This window comes from Polypterus senegalus, chromosome 17 (assembly GCF_016835505.1).
Source record: "Polypterus senegalus isolate Bchr_013 chromosome 17, ASM1683550v1, whole genome shotgun sequence".
In the NCBI taxonomy this organism is placed as follows: Eukaryota; Metazoa; Chordata; class Cladistia; order Polypteriformes; family Polypteridae; genus Polypterus; species Polypterus senegalus.
The window spans coordinates 11,579,307-11,593,743 of NC_053170.1; the positions used below are offsets into that span (position 1 = coordinate 11,579,307).

A 14,437-nucleotide genomic window follows, 5' to 3' on the forward strand; every position below is an offset into this window, starting at 1 on the left:
CATGCCATGAATTATCTTCCAAATCGATACCTGGTACTGATGATTCCATTAAAGTGGGCAGCGGGACCATTTACAGCTTCACCCAGGGCAGCAGATATTCTTGAGCCGTCCCTGTCCTATGATTCATTCCGCGGAATCAAACAACCTTTCGCTGCCTAGAAGCACTTCGGCCACTTTTTAGTATTTGCTCCATATTTCCAGACTTGGACCTGTTCGTATTTTTATGGTTCACATGGTAGCGTCATTCCTGTCCAGCTCCATATGGACCTGCACCAGAGAATGTGGGATCAGCAATCAGATGTGCCGATAGTTGGCTTGCCGCCGGAAAATGAAGTCTGAATGTTTCAAAATAAAGTATTCATTCTATTATAGGTTTAGAAAAAAGTCACGTCTACTCGAGCTCAACTGCAAAGTGAAATAGGACTTCAAAAGGATGCCCATAAGCGCATAAAAGACTAATGGAATTCATTCTTTTTTCACATTAAAAAATCAAAAAGCCTATTAAAACCTTTTTAAAATTCTAACCAAAAGCCAATCATTTTCATTTAAATGTTGATAAATGTAATTCAGTGCGCGCTCACAGAAGCGTATCCTTCCCCTCCATTACGCATCGCTAACTACCTGCCGCTGGCAGTGTGAGCGGCGGCTGGTCTGCTACCGTACACAAGTCGTTATTTTAACGGAGGCTATGGGAAAGTAGGCGGCGTGCCTGCGCGCGAGCCCGCTGCGTGGCGCTGCGCGGCCCCGCCGGGGTGCCAGGAGCGAGGACGGGCAGTGCTGAGGATCTTCAGTTGAGAGCGGGCGCTCAGCGAGTAATGTTGGAAACTGCCGAACGGGAATACACTGGGCAACGAAACGGGGCAGGTAAGGCTTGCTTGCATTCACCGAAATCGTCGTCTAATGTTAAGACCGCCTGTCTCTTCGCGGTGCCCGTAACACTGTTTGATTGGGAGAGCGGCTGTTGAAGCTTGTCGTCTCTGTCAGAGCAACTGTGACACCAGCCAGCGGCCAAGTCTTTATTTTAATATGAGCCTTTGAATGTCAGGCGTGGAAAAAACAAAGATTCCCGTGGTGCTGGAAGGAAAATGAACGTCTTCGCTCCTTGTAAAATCGCTTTGATTGCCAGATGAGGATGAAGTATGCGATGGCGATGGATTGAATGTTTTTCATTTGGGATAAAATTCACCTTCCGTGCATGGAGCTGTCATCCGCGTGACAATCAGGTGAGGATGGGTGCAAGTAGCGGAGGTGACACGTTCAGAAAAACGAGAAAGGAATAAAAACAAAGTTCCTACTATTAATTATTAAGGCGGTGCCAGTAAGCCGGTACGGTATACCGTTACTTCGCGAAGAGCAGGATGTGCAGACTTTCTATTTGCTCCTCAAATTGCTGCTCCATAATGCTTGCATTCCCGCGCATGTGAAAGGGATTGAGGAGCGCGATAAGGGAGGCTGCGGTCCTGGGAATAAACAGCTCGACGCGTGGCAGAGAGAACCATAGAGGTGTCGCGCAGGAAAAAAAAAATGTCATTCCTGCCGCGACATACAATGGATGTCACACATTTAGAATCGATAGATAGACATGAAATGGTTCGAATCAGGAGGGGTTTGAAAAGTGTAGCCCGATGGCAGCCTTCCAACTTTTTTGTACATTTTTTTTTTAAACCTTGGAGGCTTTGGGCCAAAGAAGGGTGGGATTATCCCGAAAGCATCGACACGCAGCATTTGACTGACAGACTGGCACAGAAATAAGTGAACCCGGACATCACCGTGAGGACATCATGCGCACCTTTAGTTTCTTTCTTTTCTTTTTTTTTTTTGGGTGGTGGGCACCTCCACCCCTTCCTTCTCTTTCCTCCCGAAATAACCTTCCTGGAGACAATCCTGATTGGCTCGCCTTATTTTCAAGTCACCCCGCCGGTCTCTCAATATAGTGCGGTATAGTGTAAGAAGCCCACGTTGTGTTATGATTTGGAGAACTTCTAATTAAGTGCGTCAGCGCGGCTCGGAAACCTCAAAAACTAGGCGGGCAGCGCAAAACGGGGTTATTTTTAGATGGCAAATCTGTCTCCTTGCTTACAAAAAGATCACTTGTCTGCTCTGTAGAGGGCTGCGTTAAGCGAGTTCGGCTAGACAGCAGTGGAAGTGTTTTGAGCAGAAAGCCCCCCCCATCTGCCCCCCTCCCATATTGAACAGAGTAGCAAATGACCCTCTCTGACAGTATATTTGATTGCGTTTCCATTTAAAAAAAAAAGTGTCCTGTTTGAAACGGTCCCCTTAAATTCGCACAGCGCGTTCGGCTTTTGCTTGTCTTGCCATTTTATTTCGTTTTCTGTTAATTCGCCTCAATGTGTTATTATTTGCAATTATGTGACACCTAACGTTTTGTTTACAAGAATAACACCGGTGTGCGGCGCATGTACGCTCTTCTGGAATGGTACTTTACTGGGTTCTGCAGGGAGGCATTACTTTCTGGGATGGACGCTGTGCATATGAAATTATGAAAAAGTTGCTAACGTGGACAAAAGAGAATGTCTAGTGACCTGCAGGACACAGAAGACGGAGAGAACTTAGCCTGTGGGATCGTGCAAGAGACCTTTTAAAATCTCCAACCTATTGGTACTTCATTAATCTGTTATCTTTTCATGGTTGTTTTTGGAATCTGTTCTGAATCTAAATGAAAGGGTCGGTCTGGACCCTAATTGTACTGGGCCCCGTGAATAGTTCCCCTATGGCATCGCTCTGTGCAACCACTTTGGCACCTCCATTTTTAAGATGGCGTTTGTCCAGAGTAATTCACCTCAGAAAAAATTTGCAAATGCCAACTATAGTCCTATAGTCTGAAGTCCATTGGCTTCCAGACAGTTTAGATGGCCTTTTCTTCATTTACCTCGTCTTTATTTGTCTTGCATTGCATTACGTTTACTTCTATGCCAAGAAATGCTGCCTCCACTCTTAAAAATAACAGTTCACTAATGGCACTTTAATGGATTGTGTGGTTCCTCATAGATCCATTGCTTGAGAAGAACCATTTCATTCTCAAGGAGGAGTTCTCTGCCTACCAAGTTGGTTCCTTTTGGGCTTTGAAAAAGTTCACTTTATGGGGACAAAGCAGAATTTGTTAATATGGTATAGCAGGTAGCAGACCGTGGAGGGTCGCAGGTTTTTGTTATTAACCAGCCACTATTGATAATGCAACACACGTCATTTACCTTAATTTTAATTGACTTGCTTTTCAAACACAGAACCCTTAATTGTTTTTTTTTTCTCTTAATCCTCACTCAATAATGATATTGAAACTGGGCATCAAACTAAAAGAAGTGAAAGTTCAGGGTGTCCTGTGTGGATAGGTGTAGAGTAGGCTCAAATGCCGGAGACAAAGACTTATGGTGTCAGAATTGGGTGATGTTAAAAGTGGTGTCCAGTGGTGCTCCTCTCAACACACACTAGTAGTGCTACCTGTCTAAGATGGTTTGGAATCTAAATAATTAATATAGTTAGGTTTGCAGTACAACATTCCAATTGATGGATTTTATAATGCCTTTAATAATAAAATGCATTGTGTTTGTCTTTCCAACAGATGGCACATGACAAAAATTTGTATTAAGAAAATGTATTACTGCCAATGTTTGGGAATGGCAAATGCAATGGATATGTCTCTGTTATTTGGTGCAGGATTCGTAAAAGCAGTGTTAATGACTGTGATGTGCCATCTGTTGGAATATCAAACACAATGCGTATGTCTCTGTTATATAGGATTTGTAAAAACTATGTTAATGTTGAAAGTAAATGTGGACCTCAGCATTACCATTTGCAGTGCACCATGCAATGCACAAGACTCTGTTATATTGCATATCGCAGGAGATTAATAAAAGTACTGTGAATGTTTGATGTGCTATCTGTTGGAATGACAAACCATGCATTATAAAATTCATAAATTGGAATGTTGCACTACATATGCTATGCATAGGTCTCTTCTACTATATGCCATTTGGTATGGGATTTGTAAACAAAGTGTTAATGCATGTGGTGCGCCATCTGTTGGAATGGGAAATGCCAAGCATAAATCTCTGTTATGTGGGATTTAAGAAAACAGTGTTAGTGTTGATACCTAAGTAATTAATGTGGACCTCAGCATTAACATTTGCAGTGCACCATACAATACAAAAGCAGCATTCATTTTTGTGATGTGCCATCTGTTGGAATGACAAATGAAGTGCATATGCCTCTGGTATATGCAATGTGCTATGGGATTTGTAAAAGCAGTGATGTTTGTGATGCACCATCTGTTGAAAAGACCAGTGCAATGCATATGTCTCTGTTGTTTGGCGTGAGTTTCATAAAACCAGTGTTAAGGTTTGTGATGTGCCATCTGTTGGAATGACAAATGCAATGCACATGTCTCTGTTATATGGGATTTGTAAAACTGGTGTTGATGTTGAAATTTAAGTATTCTAAGTGGACCTCAGCATTAACATTTGCAGTGCACCATACAATACAAAAGCAGCGTTCATTTTTGTGATGTGCCATCTGTTGGAATGACAAATGCAATGCATATGTCTCTGTTATATGGGATTTGTAAAACTGGTGTTGATGTTGAAATTTAAGTATTCAATGTGGACCTCAGTGTTAACATTTGCAGTGTACCATGCCATGTATATGTCTCTGTTATATGCCATATGATACAGAATTCTTTAAAACAGTGTTAATGTTTGTGATGCTCCATCTGTTGAAATGAGAAATGCAATTCATGTCTCTCTTCTATGCCACTTGGTATGGGATTTGCAAAAGCAGGTTTAACATTTATGCTTCGCCTGCTGGAAAAATAAATGCAGTTCATGTATTGCTACTAATGTGTGTGATGCTCCATCTGTTGGAATGACAGAGACATTGCAGCTGGATTGACACAGAGGTACACGGACACTTGACATTTTGTCTGATAAACAATCTGGTTAGGAAGATAAATAACAAGCTGGTTAGGTTTGCAGATGATACCAAACTAACTGGAAGGGCAGATGATCTGGAATCAGCTAAATTGGTATAGAGGGACATGGGCAGCATACAGGTTTGGGCAGATTTGTGACAGATGAAATCTAATGTAAATACTGTAAATGTTGAGCCTGACATATAGGCGGTAAAAAATGTGAGGTTTGAATACAAAACAGGAGGTCTGAACATTGAAAGTACGCCTTATGTGAGGGATTTAGGAGTCAAAGTGGACTTGACAATATTGACTTCCAGACAGTGTTCAAAAAGCCATTAAGAAGGCTAACAGAATGTCTGGTTATATAGCGCCTTGACGCGTGCAGTACAAGTCACAGGAGGTTCTGGTCAATCTTTATAACACACTGGTGAGGCCTCATCTGGAGTCCTGTGTGCAGTTTAGGTCTCCAGGCTACAAAAAGGACATCACAGCACTGGAGAAGGTCCAAAGAAGAGCGACGAGGCTGATTCAGGGCTACAGGGGGTGAGTTATGAGGAAAGATTAAAAGAGCTGAGCCTTTACAGCTTAAGTAAATGGGGATGGAGAGGAGACCTGAGTGAAGAGTTTAAAATTATGAAGTGAATTAGTCCAGTGGATTGAGATGGTGACTTCAAAATGAGTTCATCAAGAACACAGGGACACAGTTGGAAAGTTGAGAAGGGTAAATTTCACATAAACATTAGGAAGTTTTTCACTGAGAGCCGCAGACACTTGGAATGAGTGACCAGGTCATGTGTTGGATAGCAGGACATTAAGAACCTGCAAAACGCACCTTAAAATCTTGAAGGATTTAAGGTGACTGGTTAGGGGTGCTCTGTGGAGCCGAATGGTCTCTTCTCATCAAAAATTGTTGTAATATGCAGCGCTACCCTGTGTGTCCATCAGGTGAACGTCTGAGACATGCTGACCTGTTTTGGTCCACAGAACATTCTGATGGTGTCCTCAGAACCAGGAAAATCAACAGTTTAGAGAATATCTGGTGTGGCAAAATATGAGCACCGACACCCCATGAATTGCAGTAACTGGTGTCCGACATGGGTGGGATTTAGATTTTGAGGTCCCCTTCTTAGGTTGGCTCACTTTGTGTCTCATGTTTGTTTAGCTTCTAGTAAATTTTAAGAAAAGAGCCCATTAAGAGTTAGTCACAGGTTACTAATGGAGAAACTGGAACAGAAATGTGAGTTTGACAGCAAGATCACCTGACCTCTGCCTGGGTTGTCATATGCAGACCACCTTAAAATGAGGAACCTCTCGGTATTTCACAAATCTGTTATCTATTCATGGCTGTTTAGGGTCTAAATAAATTAAATGGTCTTTCTGGAGCTGTCATATGAATGTGTTTTGTTTTTTTTTGGCAACTGAAATTGCCTGACTGCAGGACCACTCTACCACCTCTTATGGCTAAAGGCATGGCTGTTTTATTTTGCATACATGATATAGTGATTTGAGCTCACTTAAAAAGCTTTGGAGTTTTCTAAATATGAGTTTATGTCTAACCTGCTTGAATTTTGTTTTCATTTAAAGAGACCGGTGGGTGACTTAGTGGTTACCACTGCTGCCCTCCATTTATTGGACTGGTCTGGAGGTTGCATGTTCTCCTTGTGCACATTTAGCCCTCTGGGATAAAGAAGGAAAAAAAGTAAAGATAAGGGGCTGATTCTAGGCTGGCACACCATGCCATGTTAGTGTATCCTGGCAAGGTGGGCTCCAGCTGAATCCAATCATGCAGGTCTGTGAATGGATTAGATAAACTTCATTAATCTCTAAGGTTAAATTCAAGTACATAACGCCAGAAAGAACATGGCATGCATGGGTATCACAACAACGTACAGTATAAGACAAATGGATAACAATTGTACAAAATGACTAGTAGACGGAATCTGTAATATCTAATGATGACTTCTGGCTGGAGTGAAGGGTGGCATGTCGTCAAGAAGCGTTGAAATGCCTAATGGCAGCAGGCCGAAAAAAAAATCCCCTGAGGCTCTGCTTATTACACCATTGGGAGGAATGAGCCTCTGGTTAAAAGGACTTCAAGAAAGCGCCCCCTGGAGACAATGGGTAGAACTGTTTATGATGGTTTCCACTCTTCCGTTGCTGCCGCCAGTGTGCTCAGGGTCAGTCCTCTGATGGAGCTGGCGTTTGTGATGTGTTTGTGGAGGTGTTTTACTTTGCCTGCACTCGGGTTTCTTCCCGAGGAGATCGCAGCGTTGAACGACAGATAAGAGAGACAGTCGGGCAAACACGGAACGCGAACTCGTTTCACATGACAGCAGGTCCGGCTGGCAATCCGCACTTATGGATGAGACTGGCCGAAAAATGGAGAAATGCAGACCTAAAGGGTTAAGAAAATGAATGGAAACACAGCGCACTTCAAGATGATTTCTTGTCGGATTATTTGCTCTTTTATTATTCGTATACTAATCTGACTTGATCAGAAACATCTGAATGTTAGAAGATGCGCCATCCTTCCGGGCTTCTCGTGCCTCAGCTACAGAGGAGCAGCAAACCCATTATCCAAAAAAAGAAGACCGATCTCCTTAAGGGGGAGATCTGAATTATGCTGGAGCCCAAGGGAGTAATACTGCGCACTAATAGAGCCATTTGTACCAAATTAGCCTTATTACGCTGTTTTCCTTTCTAAACTAATGCAGTGATTGAAAGGAATCAATCAGTCGGAATGCGCTTCACAGAAATGGTGCACCGTCAGCACTTGGGCTCGGTAACTCCCACCGTGCACCATCGCCACAGTAATAATAATAATAATAATAATAACAACGCAGTATACACTCTCTGTATATGTGAAAATACTCACTCTGTGAACCAATAATAATAAAAATAATAAGAGTACAGTGCTGTCCCAGACCCACACCTGCACTTTTTAAACCAATGAAGGCACACATTTCATTTGTTTTAAATTCATTCTCTGTGCTGTATATAGATTGAAATATATGGGTTGCTCTGTCTGTCTGTTATATAGTGCCTTTCATGTCTATGTTTGTTTGTATGCATCTGTCTATTATATAATATCGTTCACATGGACATGGCATCACTTTGAAGGACCACATTGGCACCTTTGTATTTCAGAGTGTGGGGTTCCATTATACCAACAGCAAATGACCTTAATAACACCTCACTTTGACAGTGATTGCTCATTTATTTTTAACACCAGGTCAGAAGCTTTTTAATTTTTTCCTTCATTTTAGTCATTCGGGTGTGCATTTGTCAGGGATTTGTTGCTTGTCAAAATATAATATCCATCCATCCATTTTCCAACCTGCTGAATCCAAACACAGGGTCACGAGGGTCTGCTGGAGCCAATCCCAGCCAACACAGGGCACAAGGCAGGAATCCAATCCCGGGCAGGGTGCCAACCCACCGCAGCAAAATATAATATTTAATTATTAATCATCTGTATAAAACTAAATTTCCTCCTGGGGAGAAATAAAGTGTATATAGCAGTTCTGTATTGAATTGTGTGGGTCCAGCAAAAAGGGTGTGTGTGTGTGGAGAAATGAATAATAATGATAGCCTGGCATCTAAATGCTAAACGTTCAACTTTCTGACTTTCTTCTTAACTCAGTTCTGAACTCAATTTTCCTTGTTGCATCATCTCTCTCCTTCCTATAGTCTCGTTATCTTTCTATTATGTAGTACCTTTCATATCTATCTATCTATCTATCTATCTATCTATCTATCTATCTATCTATCTATCTATCTATCTATCTATCTATCTATCTATCTATCTATCGCATAGTGCCTTATTTATCTGTCTGTCTATCTAACACACACACACATCTATAGAAGTGTAATGGGAGTCTTAAAGCTGACAACATATTGCGAGTGTTACTGCAGTGCCGTTAATTCCAAAAGGGAGCTCACGCTTGCAGTGCTTTCTGAGGCCACTAGGAGGCGCCATTAAGCGAGCGTTCCAAGCGGGTTTGTGACCCCAACCCGGGGTGCTTACCGTTTTTTGTTTTTTTTTCTTCTTCTTTTTCCTCCTCATTTCTGTTATTTGTTATTTTTTAAATCTCCGTGCACACATGCGCTCGCCTGTTTCTCTGCACTTTTTGCCTGATGTTTTTGGACTGCAGCGTTGTGTTTAGTTTGACCTGTGCCGTTATCTGAAGCATACTGTATTGGCTAAGAAGTATGAAAGCAACTGTCAAAAATAAACTGAAGGCTGTTTGTGTGCACAAGCGGTGGATTCAGGAAGCATTCGAGTGCCTTCACTTGTTGCACATTTTTGTTCTGTTGCAGCCTGGTGCTTAAATCATTTAAATGATGTTTTCCTCATCAGACCACACTCAGTTTCTCCGAGGATTCAATAAATGTTTTGCAAATGTATTAAAAGTTGAAAACTGAAAAATCCCATTGACACGAGTACTCGGAGGCTTGGCGTCGGCTTGACGGCATCCGATTGTGTTGGTCGTCATCTCCTTAATGAAAAACCTGCTGTGGACTGCAGAGTGGACTCTGCTCAGTAAAAGACACACAGAAGCCCACTTGGAGTTGGCAATAAAGGCACCTACAAGACTGTGAGGCAGAGAGAAACTCAATTCTGTGGTTGGTTTAAGCCAACATTAAACTGTTTGGCCTTAATTGTGAATGGCACGTCTGGAGGAAATCAGGGAACACTCCTCACCCGTGCAATACAACCACACAACGTCATCACGGCAGCATCAGAAAGTTGGAGATGAGAACGGAGTTCATGGAGTGAAGAACAGATACCCTTAATAGACCGGTAGACCTCCGACTGGACCAAAGGTTCACCCTTCAACTGGACGAAACAAAGAGAACATAGCAGTAGTTCAGAGACCACTCTGGGAATTGTCGTCAAGTGGCCGAGCCCGAGTCTGTTGCACTTGAACCCAACTGAACATCTCTGGTGAAACCTGAGAATGGCCATCCACCTGCTCTGATGGTGCTTAGGAAGATCTGCAGAGATGACTGGCACAAAAATCTCCAAGTCCACGGTCGTCAAACCCAAGAAGACTCCAGGCTGGAATGGCTGTCAAAAGGGGTAAAGGAGTAAAGGCTCTGAATAATTGTGTCGGTGGGATACTTTACATTTTTGTAATAATTCATAAAATCCTGTTTGCGCTTTGTCATTCTGGACTATTGAGTGTTGCTTGATGATAGAAACAATGAGTGGAGGGTCTGAATACGTTCTGAATGCACAGTGTAAGCCCCCTTTGTCAGGGCACGCTGCCCAGATGATCGTATCAAACCACCGTGTTGGGCAAGTTGAGATGTGCCTCAAGGTGTCGTCGGGCTGATCTCTTCCAGCACACTGTCATCAGATCTTTTTTGATTCTTTACAGAAGACTGACAGAGTTTGGGGGAAAAACAGTGAACTGATGAAAGGAAAGGCAAACACGTGGGATGGAAAGTTCTGGATGTGGCAGAGAAAATGAGTTTCAATAGCAGAGTCAACCTTTGAGGCAGGTTACAAAATTAAAAAAAAAAAAATGAGAACGTGAAGCTCCCACCACCACTTGTTACCTTCATCTCCTGTAGCCAGGATGGAGGTCAGGTTTTAAAAAGATTTGGATGTCAAAGAAGTGATAAGAGAGCAGCTTAATGAATGGCTGACTCAGATCAATTCATACAACTTTGATGTACCAGCCTAGCGTTATAAAGACCTGGTCCACTGTGGGCTTTCATAAATAGTGTGTAAAAAAAATAAAATTATCAACATGTAATTAATGCATAACATAAACATTTACAAGTCTGCTTAATTCAATTAGAGGTCTTGGAGACATGCATTGTGTGTGTATGTGTGTGTGTGTAAAACCTAGCTGTGCTACCCATCTATGTAATCAACATAGACCTTAGCATTAATATTTTACAGTGGACCATCTGTTTTTTGTAATGCATGTAGTAATAAAATGTGTTAAATGCATTGAAACAAGTGGCACATATTAAACATTTACAGTAATATATTGCACTTGTCATTCCAACAGGTGGCACGTATTAAACATTTACAGTAATATATTGCACTTGTCATTCCAACAGGTGGCACGTATTAAACATTTACAGTAATATATTGCACTTGTCATTCCAACAGGTGGCACGTATTAAACATTTACAGTAATATATTGCACTTGTCATTCCAACAGGTGGCACGTATTAAAACATTTACAGTAATATATTGCACTTGTTATTCCAACAGGTGGCACATATTAAACATTTACAGTAATATATTGCACTTGTCATTCCAACAGGTGGCACGTATTAAAACATTTACAGTAATATATTGCACTTGTTATTCCAACAGGTGGCACATATTAAACATTTACAGTAATATATTGCACTTGTCATTCCAACAGGTGGCATATCACAAACATTAACACTGCTTTTACAAATCCCATACCAAATGGCATGTAACAGAGACACGTGCATTACATTTGTCATTCCACCAGACATTTTTCTTGCTCTGCTACTCATCTATGATGTGTTGAAATCTACATAATCAACACAGACCTCAACATTAATGTTCATCAATTGGAATGTTTTGGGGTTTTTTTTGTGTGTAATGCATGTAGTAATAAAATGCATTGCGTTTATCATTCCATTCCATTTACTAGCTATGCTGCCCTATTTCGACATGTCAAAATATAAGTAATCAACATAGATAGATACTTTATTAATCCCAAGGGGAAATTCACATAATCCAGCAGCAGTATACTGATGCAAAAACAATATTTAATTAAAGAATAATAAAAATGCACGTAAAAGCAGACAATAACTTTGAGTAATGCTAGCGTTTACCCCCCGGGTGGAATTGAAGAGTCACATAGTGTGGGGTCTCCTCAGTCTGTCAGTGGAGCAGGACGGTGACAGCATTCTGTCTGTTGCTGAAGCTGCTCCTCTGTCTGGAGATGATCCTGTTCAGTGGATGCAGTGGATTCTCCATGACTGACAGGAGTCTGCTCAGCGCCCGTCGCTCTGCCACAGATGTCAAACTGTCCAGCTTTATTCCTACAATAGAGCCTGCCTTCCTCACCAGTTTGTCCAGGCGTGAGGTGTCCTTCTTCTTCATACTGCCTCCCCAGCACACCACCGCATAGAAGAGGGCACTCGCCACAACTGTCTGATAGAACATCATTAGCACCTTATTGCAGATGTTGAAGGACGCCAACCTTCTAAGGAAGTATAGTCAGCTCTGTCCTCTCTTACACAGAGCATCAGTATTGGCAGTCCAGTCCAGTTTATCATCCAGCTGCACTCCCAGGTCTGCACCCTCTGCACAGTCACCTCCTGATGATCATGGGGTCCATGAGGGGCCTGGTCCTCCTAAAATCCACCATCAGCTCCTTGGTTTTGCTGGTGTTCAGGTGTAGGTGGTTTGAGTCGCACCATTTAACAAAGTCCTTGATTAGCTTCCTATACTCCTCTTCCTGCCCACTCCTGATGCAGCCCACAATAGCAGTGTCGTCAGTGAACTTTTGCACGTGGCAGGACTCTGAATCGTATTGGAATAGACATAGATCTCAACATTAATGTCTATTTGTGTTTTTTTGCATGTATTAATAAAATATATTAAACTTGTCATTACTACATGAAGTGCATCACAAACATTTATAGCAAAAAAATACATTGCATTTGTCATTCCAGCAGGTGAAGCATCACAAATGTTAAAGCTGCTTTTACAGATCTCATATCAAATTGCTAATTACAGAGACACGCTTTGCAGTAGTTAATCCAACAGATGTTTTGCTGCTTATTTCTTTCTGCAGTTACTAGCTCTGTTACCCATCTAAGATGTGTTGAAATCTAATAATCAATAATCAATCTCCACATTGTTTCCAGCACACCTGCAATTGGAATGTTTATTGTAATGCATACATTAATAAAATGCATTGTGTTTGTCATTCCAACAGATGGTGCATCACAAACATTAACACGGCTTTTACAAATCCCATACCGAATGACACAAAGCCGGGGCATATGCATTGCGTTTGTCATTCCAACAGATGCTTTTGTTGCCTATTTCATTATGTATTTACTAGCTGTGCTCCGGTCTTAGATGTGTTCAAATCAACATAGACCTCAGCATTTGTGTCCATTTATTGGAATGTTTTTTCGTAATGCATTTAGTAATACAATGCATTACACTTGTCATTCCAACAGGTGGTGTATCACAAACATTTACAGAAATAAAATACATTGCATTTCTCATTCCAACAGATGGTGTATCACAAACATTAACACTGCTATTACAAATCCCATTCCAAATGGCATATAACAGAGACATGCCTGTATTTGTTAATCCAACAGATGGTTTCGTGGCTTATTTCTTTATGTATTTACTAGCTCTTCTACCCATCTAAGACATGTTGAAATCCAAATAATCAAAATAGATCTCAGCATTACTGTTTGCAGTGGGCCATCTATTGGAATGTTTATTGTAATGAATGTAGTAATAAAATGTATCATGTTTGTAGTAATAGACTGCATTATTATAAATGTTTATGATGCACCATCTGATGGAATGAGAAAAGCAACGCATGCAGTACGTCTGTTATATGCCATTTGGTTATGAAATTTGTAAAAGCTGTGTTGACTTTTGGGACGTGCCATCTGTTGGAATGACAGAGACACAGTAACCAGACAGAAACATAGACACACAGTTCCTAGCTCGTTTTTCATAAGGGGTCAACACTTATGAATACTGGTTCTAAACTGGCACTTTACTGGGTTGTGTGGTACCTCGTTGAACCATTGCACAACAAAGTACCATTTCATTCTGAGAAGGATTCTTGGCATATGAAGTTGGTTCTTTTGGGATTTGAACAGGCTCCTAACACCAAGTCTTAAATGTACAGAAGTTTACCTAGCAGGATACTAATAGATGAAGACCACCTGAACTTAGCTGGTGCAGTCAATTATATGCTAGAAGAGTCATTTTTCAAATCAGGGACCCTTTGGGACTTCACAAATCTGTTATCATGGCTATTTAAGGAGCCTGTTATGGATCTCAATATAGAAATTATCTTTCTGAAACCTTCATGTGGATGGCTCATTTGGGAACCAAAATAGTTCCCCTGTGGCATCGCTCTGAAGAACCACATTGTCACCTGTAGTTTTGAGAGTTTCAGACCTCCCATTGAGTTTTCAGATCTAATATTTTTTGTTGGGAAGAAAAGCCAAATGGACAGAATTGTGTAGATAATCAAACAATCATAAATATAATATTAACTGGACAAGAGGAATGGGCCGGTCCCATCCTGAAAGGACATGTTCTCTTCAGAACAATCATGGCAGACCAGCTAAAGAGAAAGAGAACTAAGAAGAATGGTACTTGATTGGATGTCAGAAGAAGGTGATTGAACACTGAACAATAAGATCAAGAATGGCACCTGTGGAGGCCATGACCTGCCATTGTGAGGCGGTGAACTCCATTAAATGATGGTCTGGTATGTCACCCTGCTTTTCCCCCCAACTGAA

At 41.4% G+C, this 14,437-nt stretch overlaps 1 protein-coding gene across 3 annotated transcripts in view; it reads left to right on the forward strand.

Moving 5' to 3' along the window:
* The first annotated feature begins 761 nt into the window (after positions 1 to 761).
* The window catches only part of znf385c (zinc finger protein 385C), a 311,149-nt gene continuing 297,473 nt past the window's right edge, over positions 762 to 14,437 (forward strand). For all 3 annotated transcript variants that reach the window (XM_039739851.1, XM_039739856.1, XM_039739852.1), the window contains exon 1: positions 762 to 864. In XM_039739851.1, the coding sequence (XP_039595785.1) occupies positions 816 to 864 (49 nt within the window). In that variant the 5' untranslated portion in view covers positions 762 to 815. The remainder of the gene's footprint in view (positions 865 to 14,437) is intronic.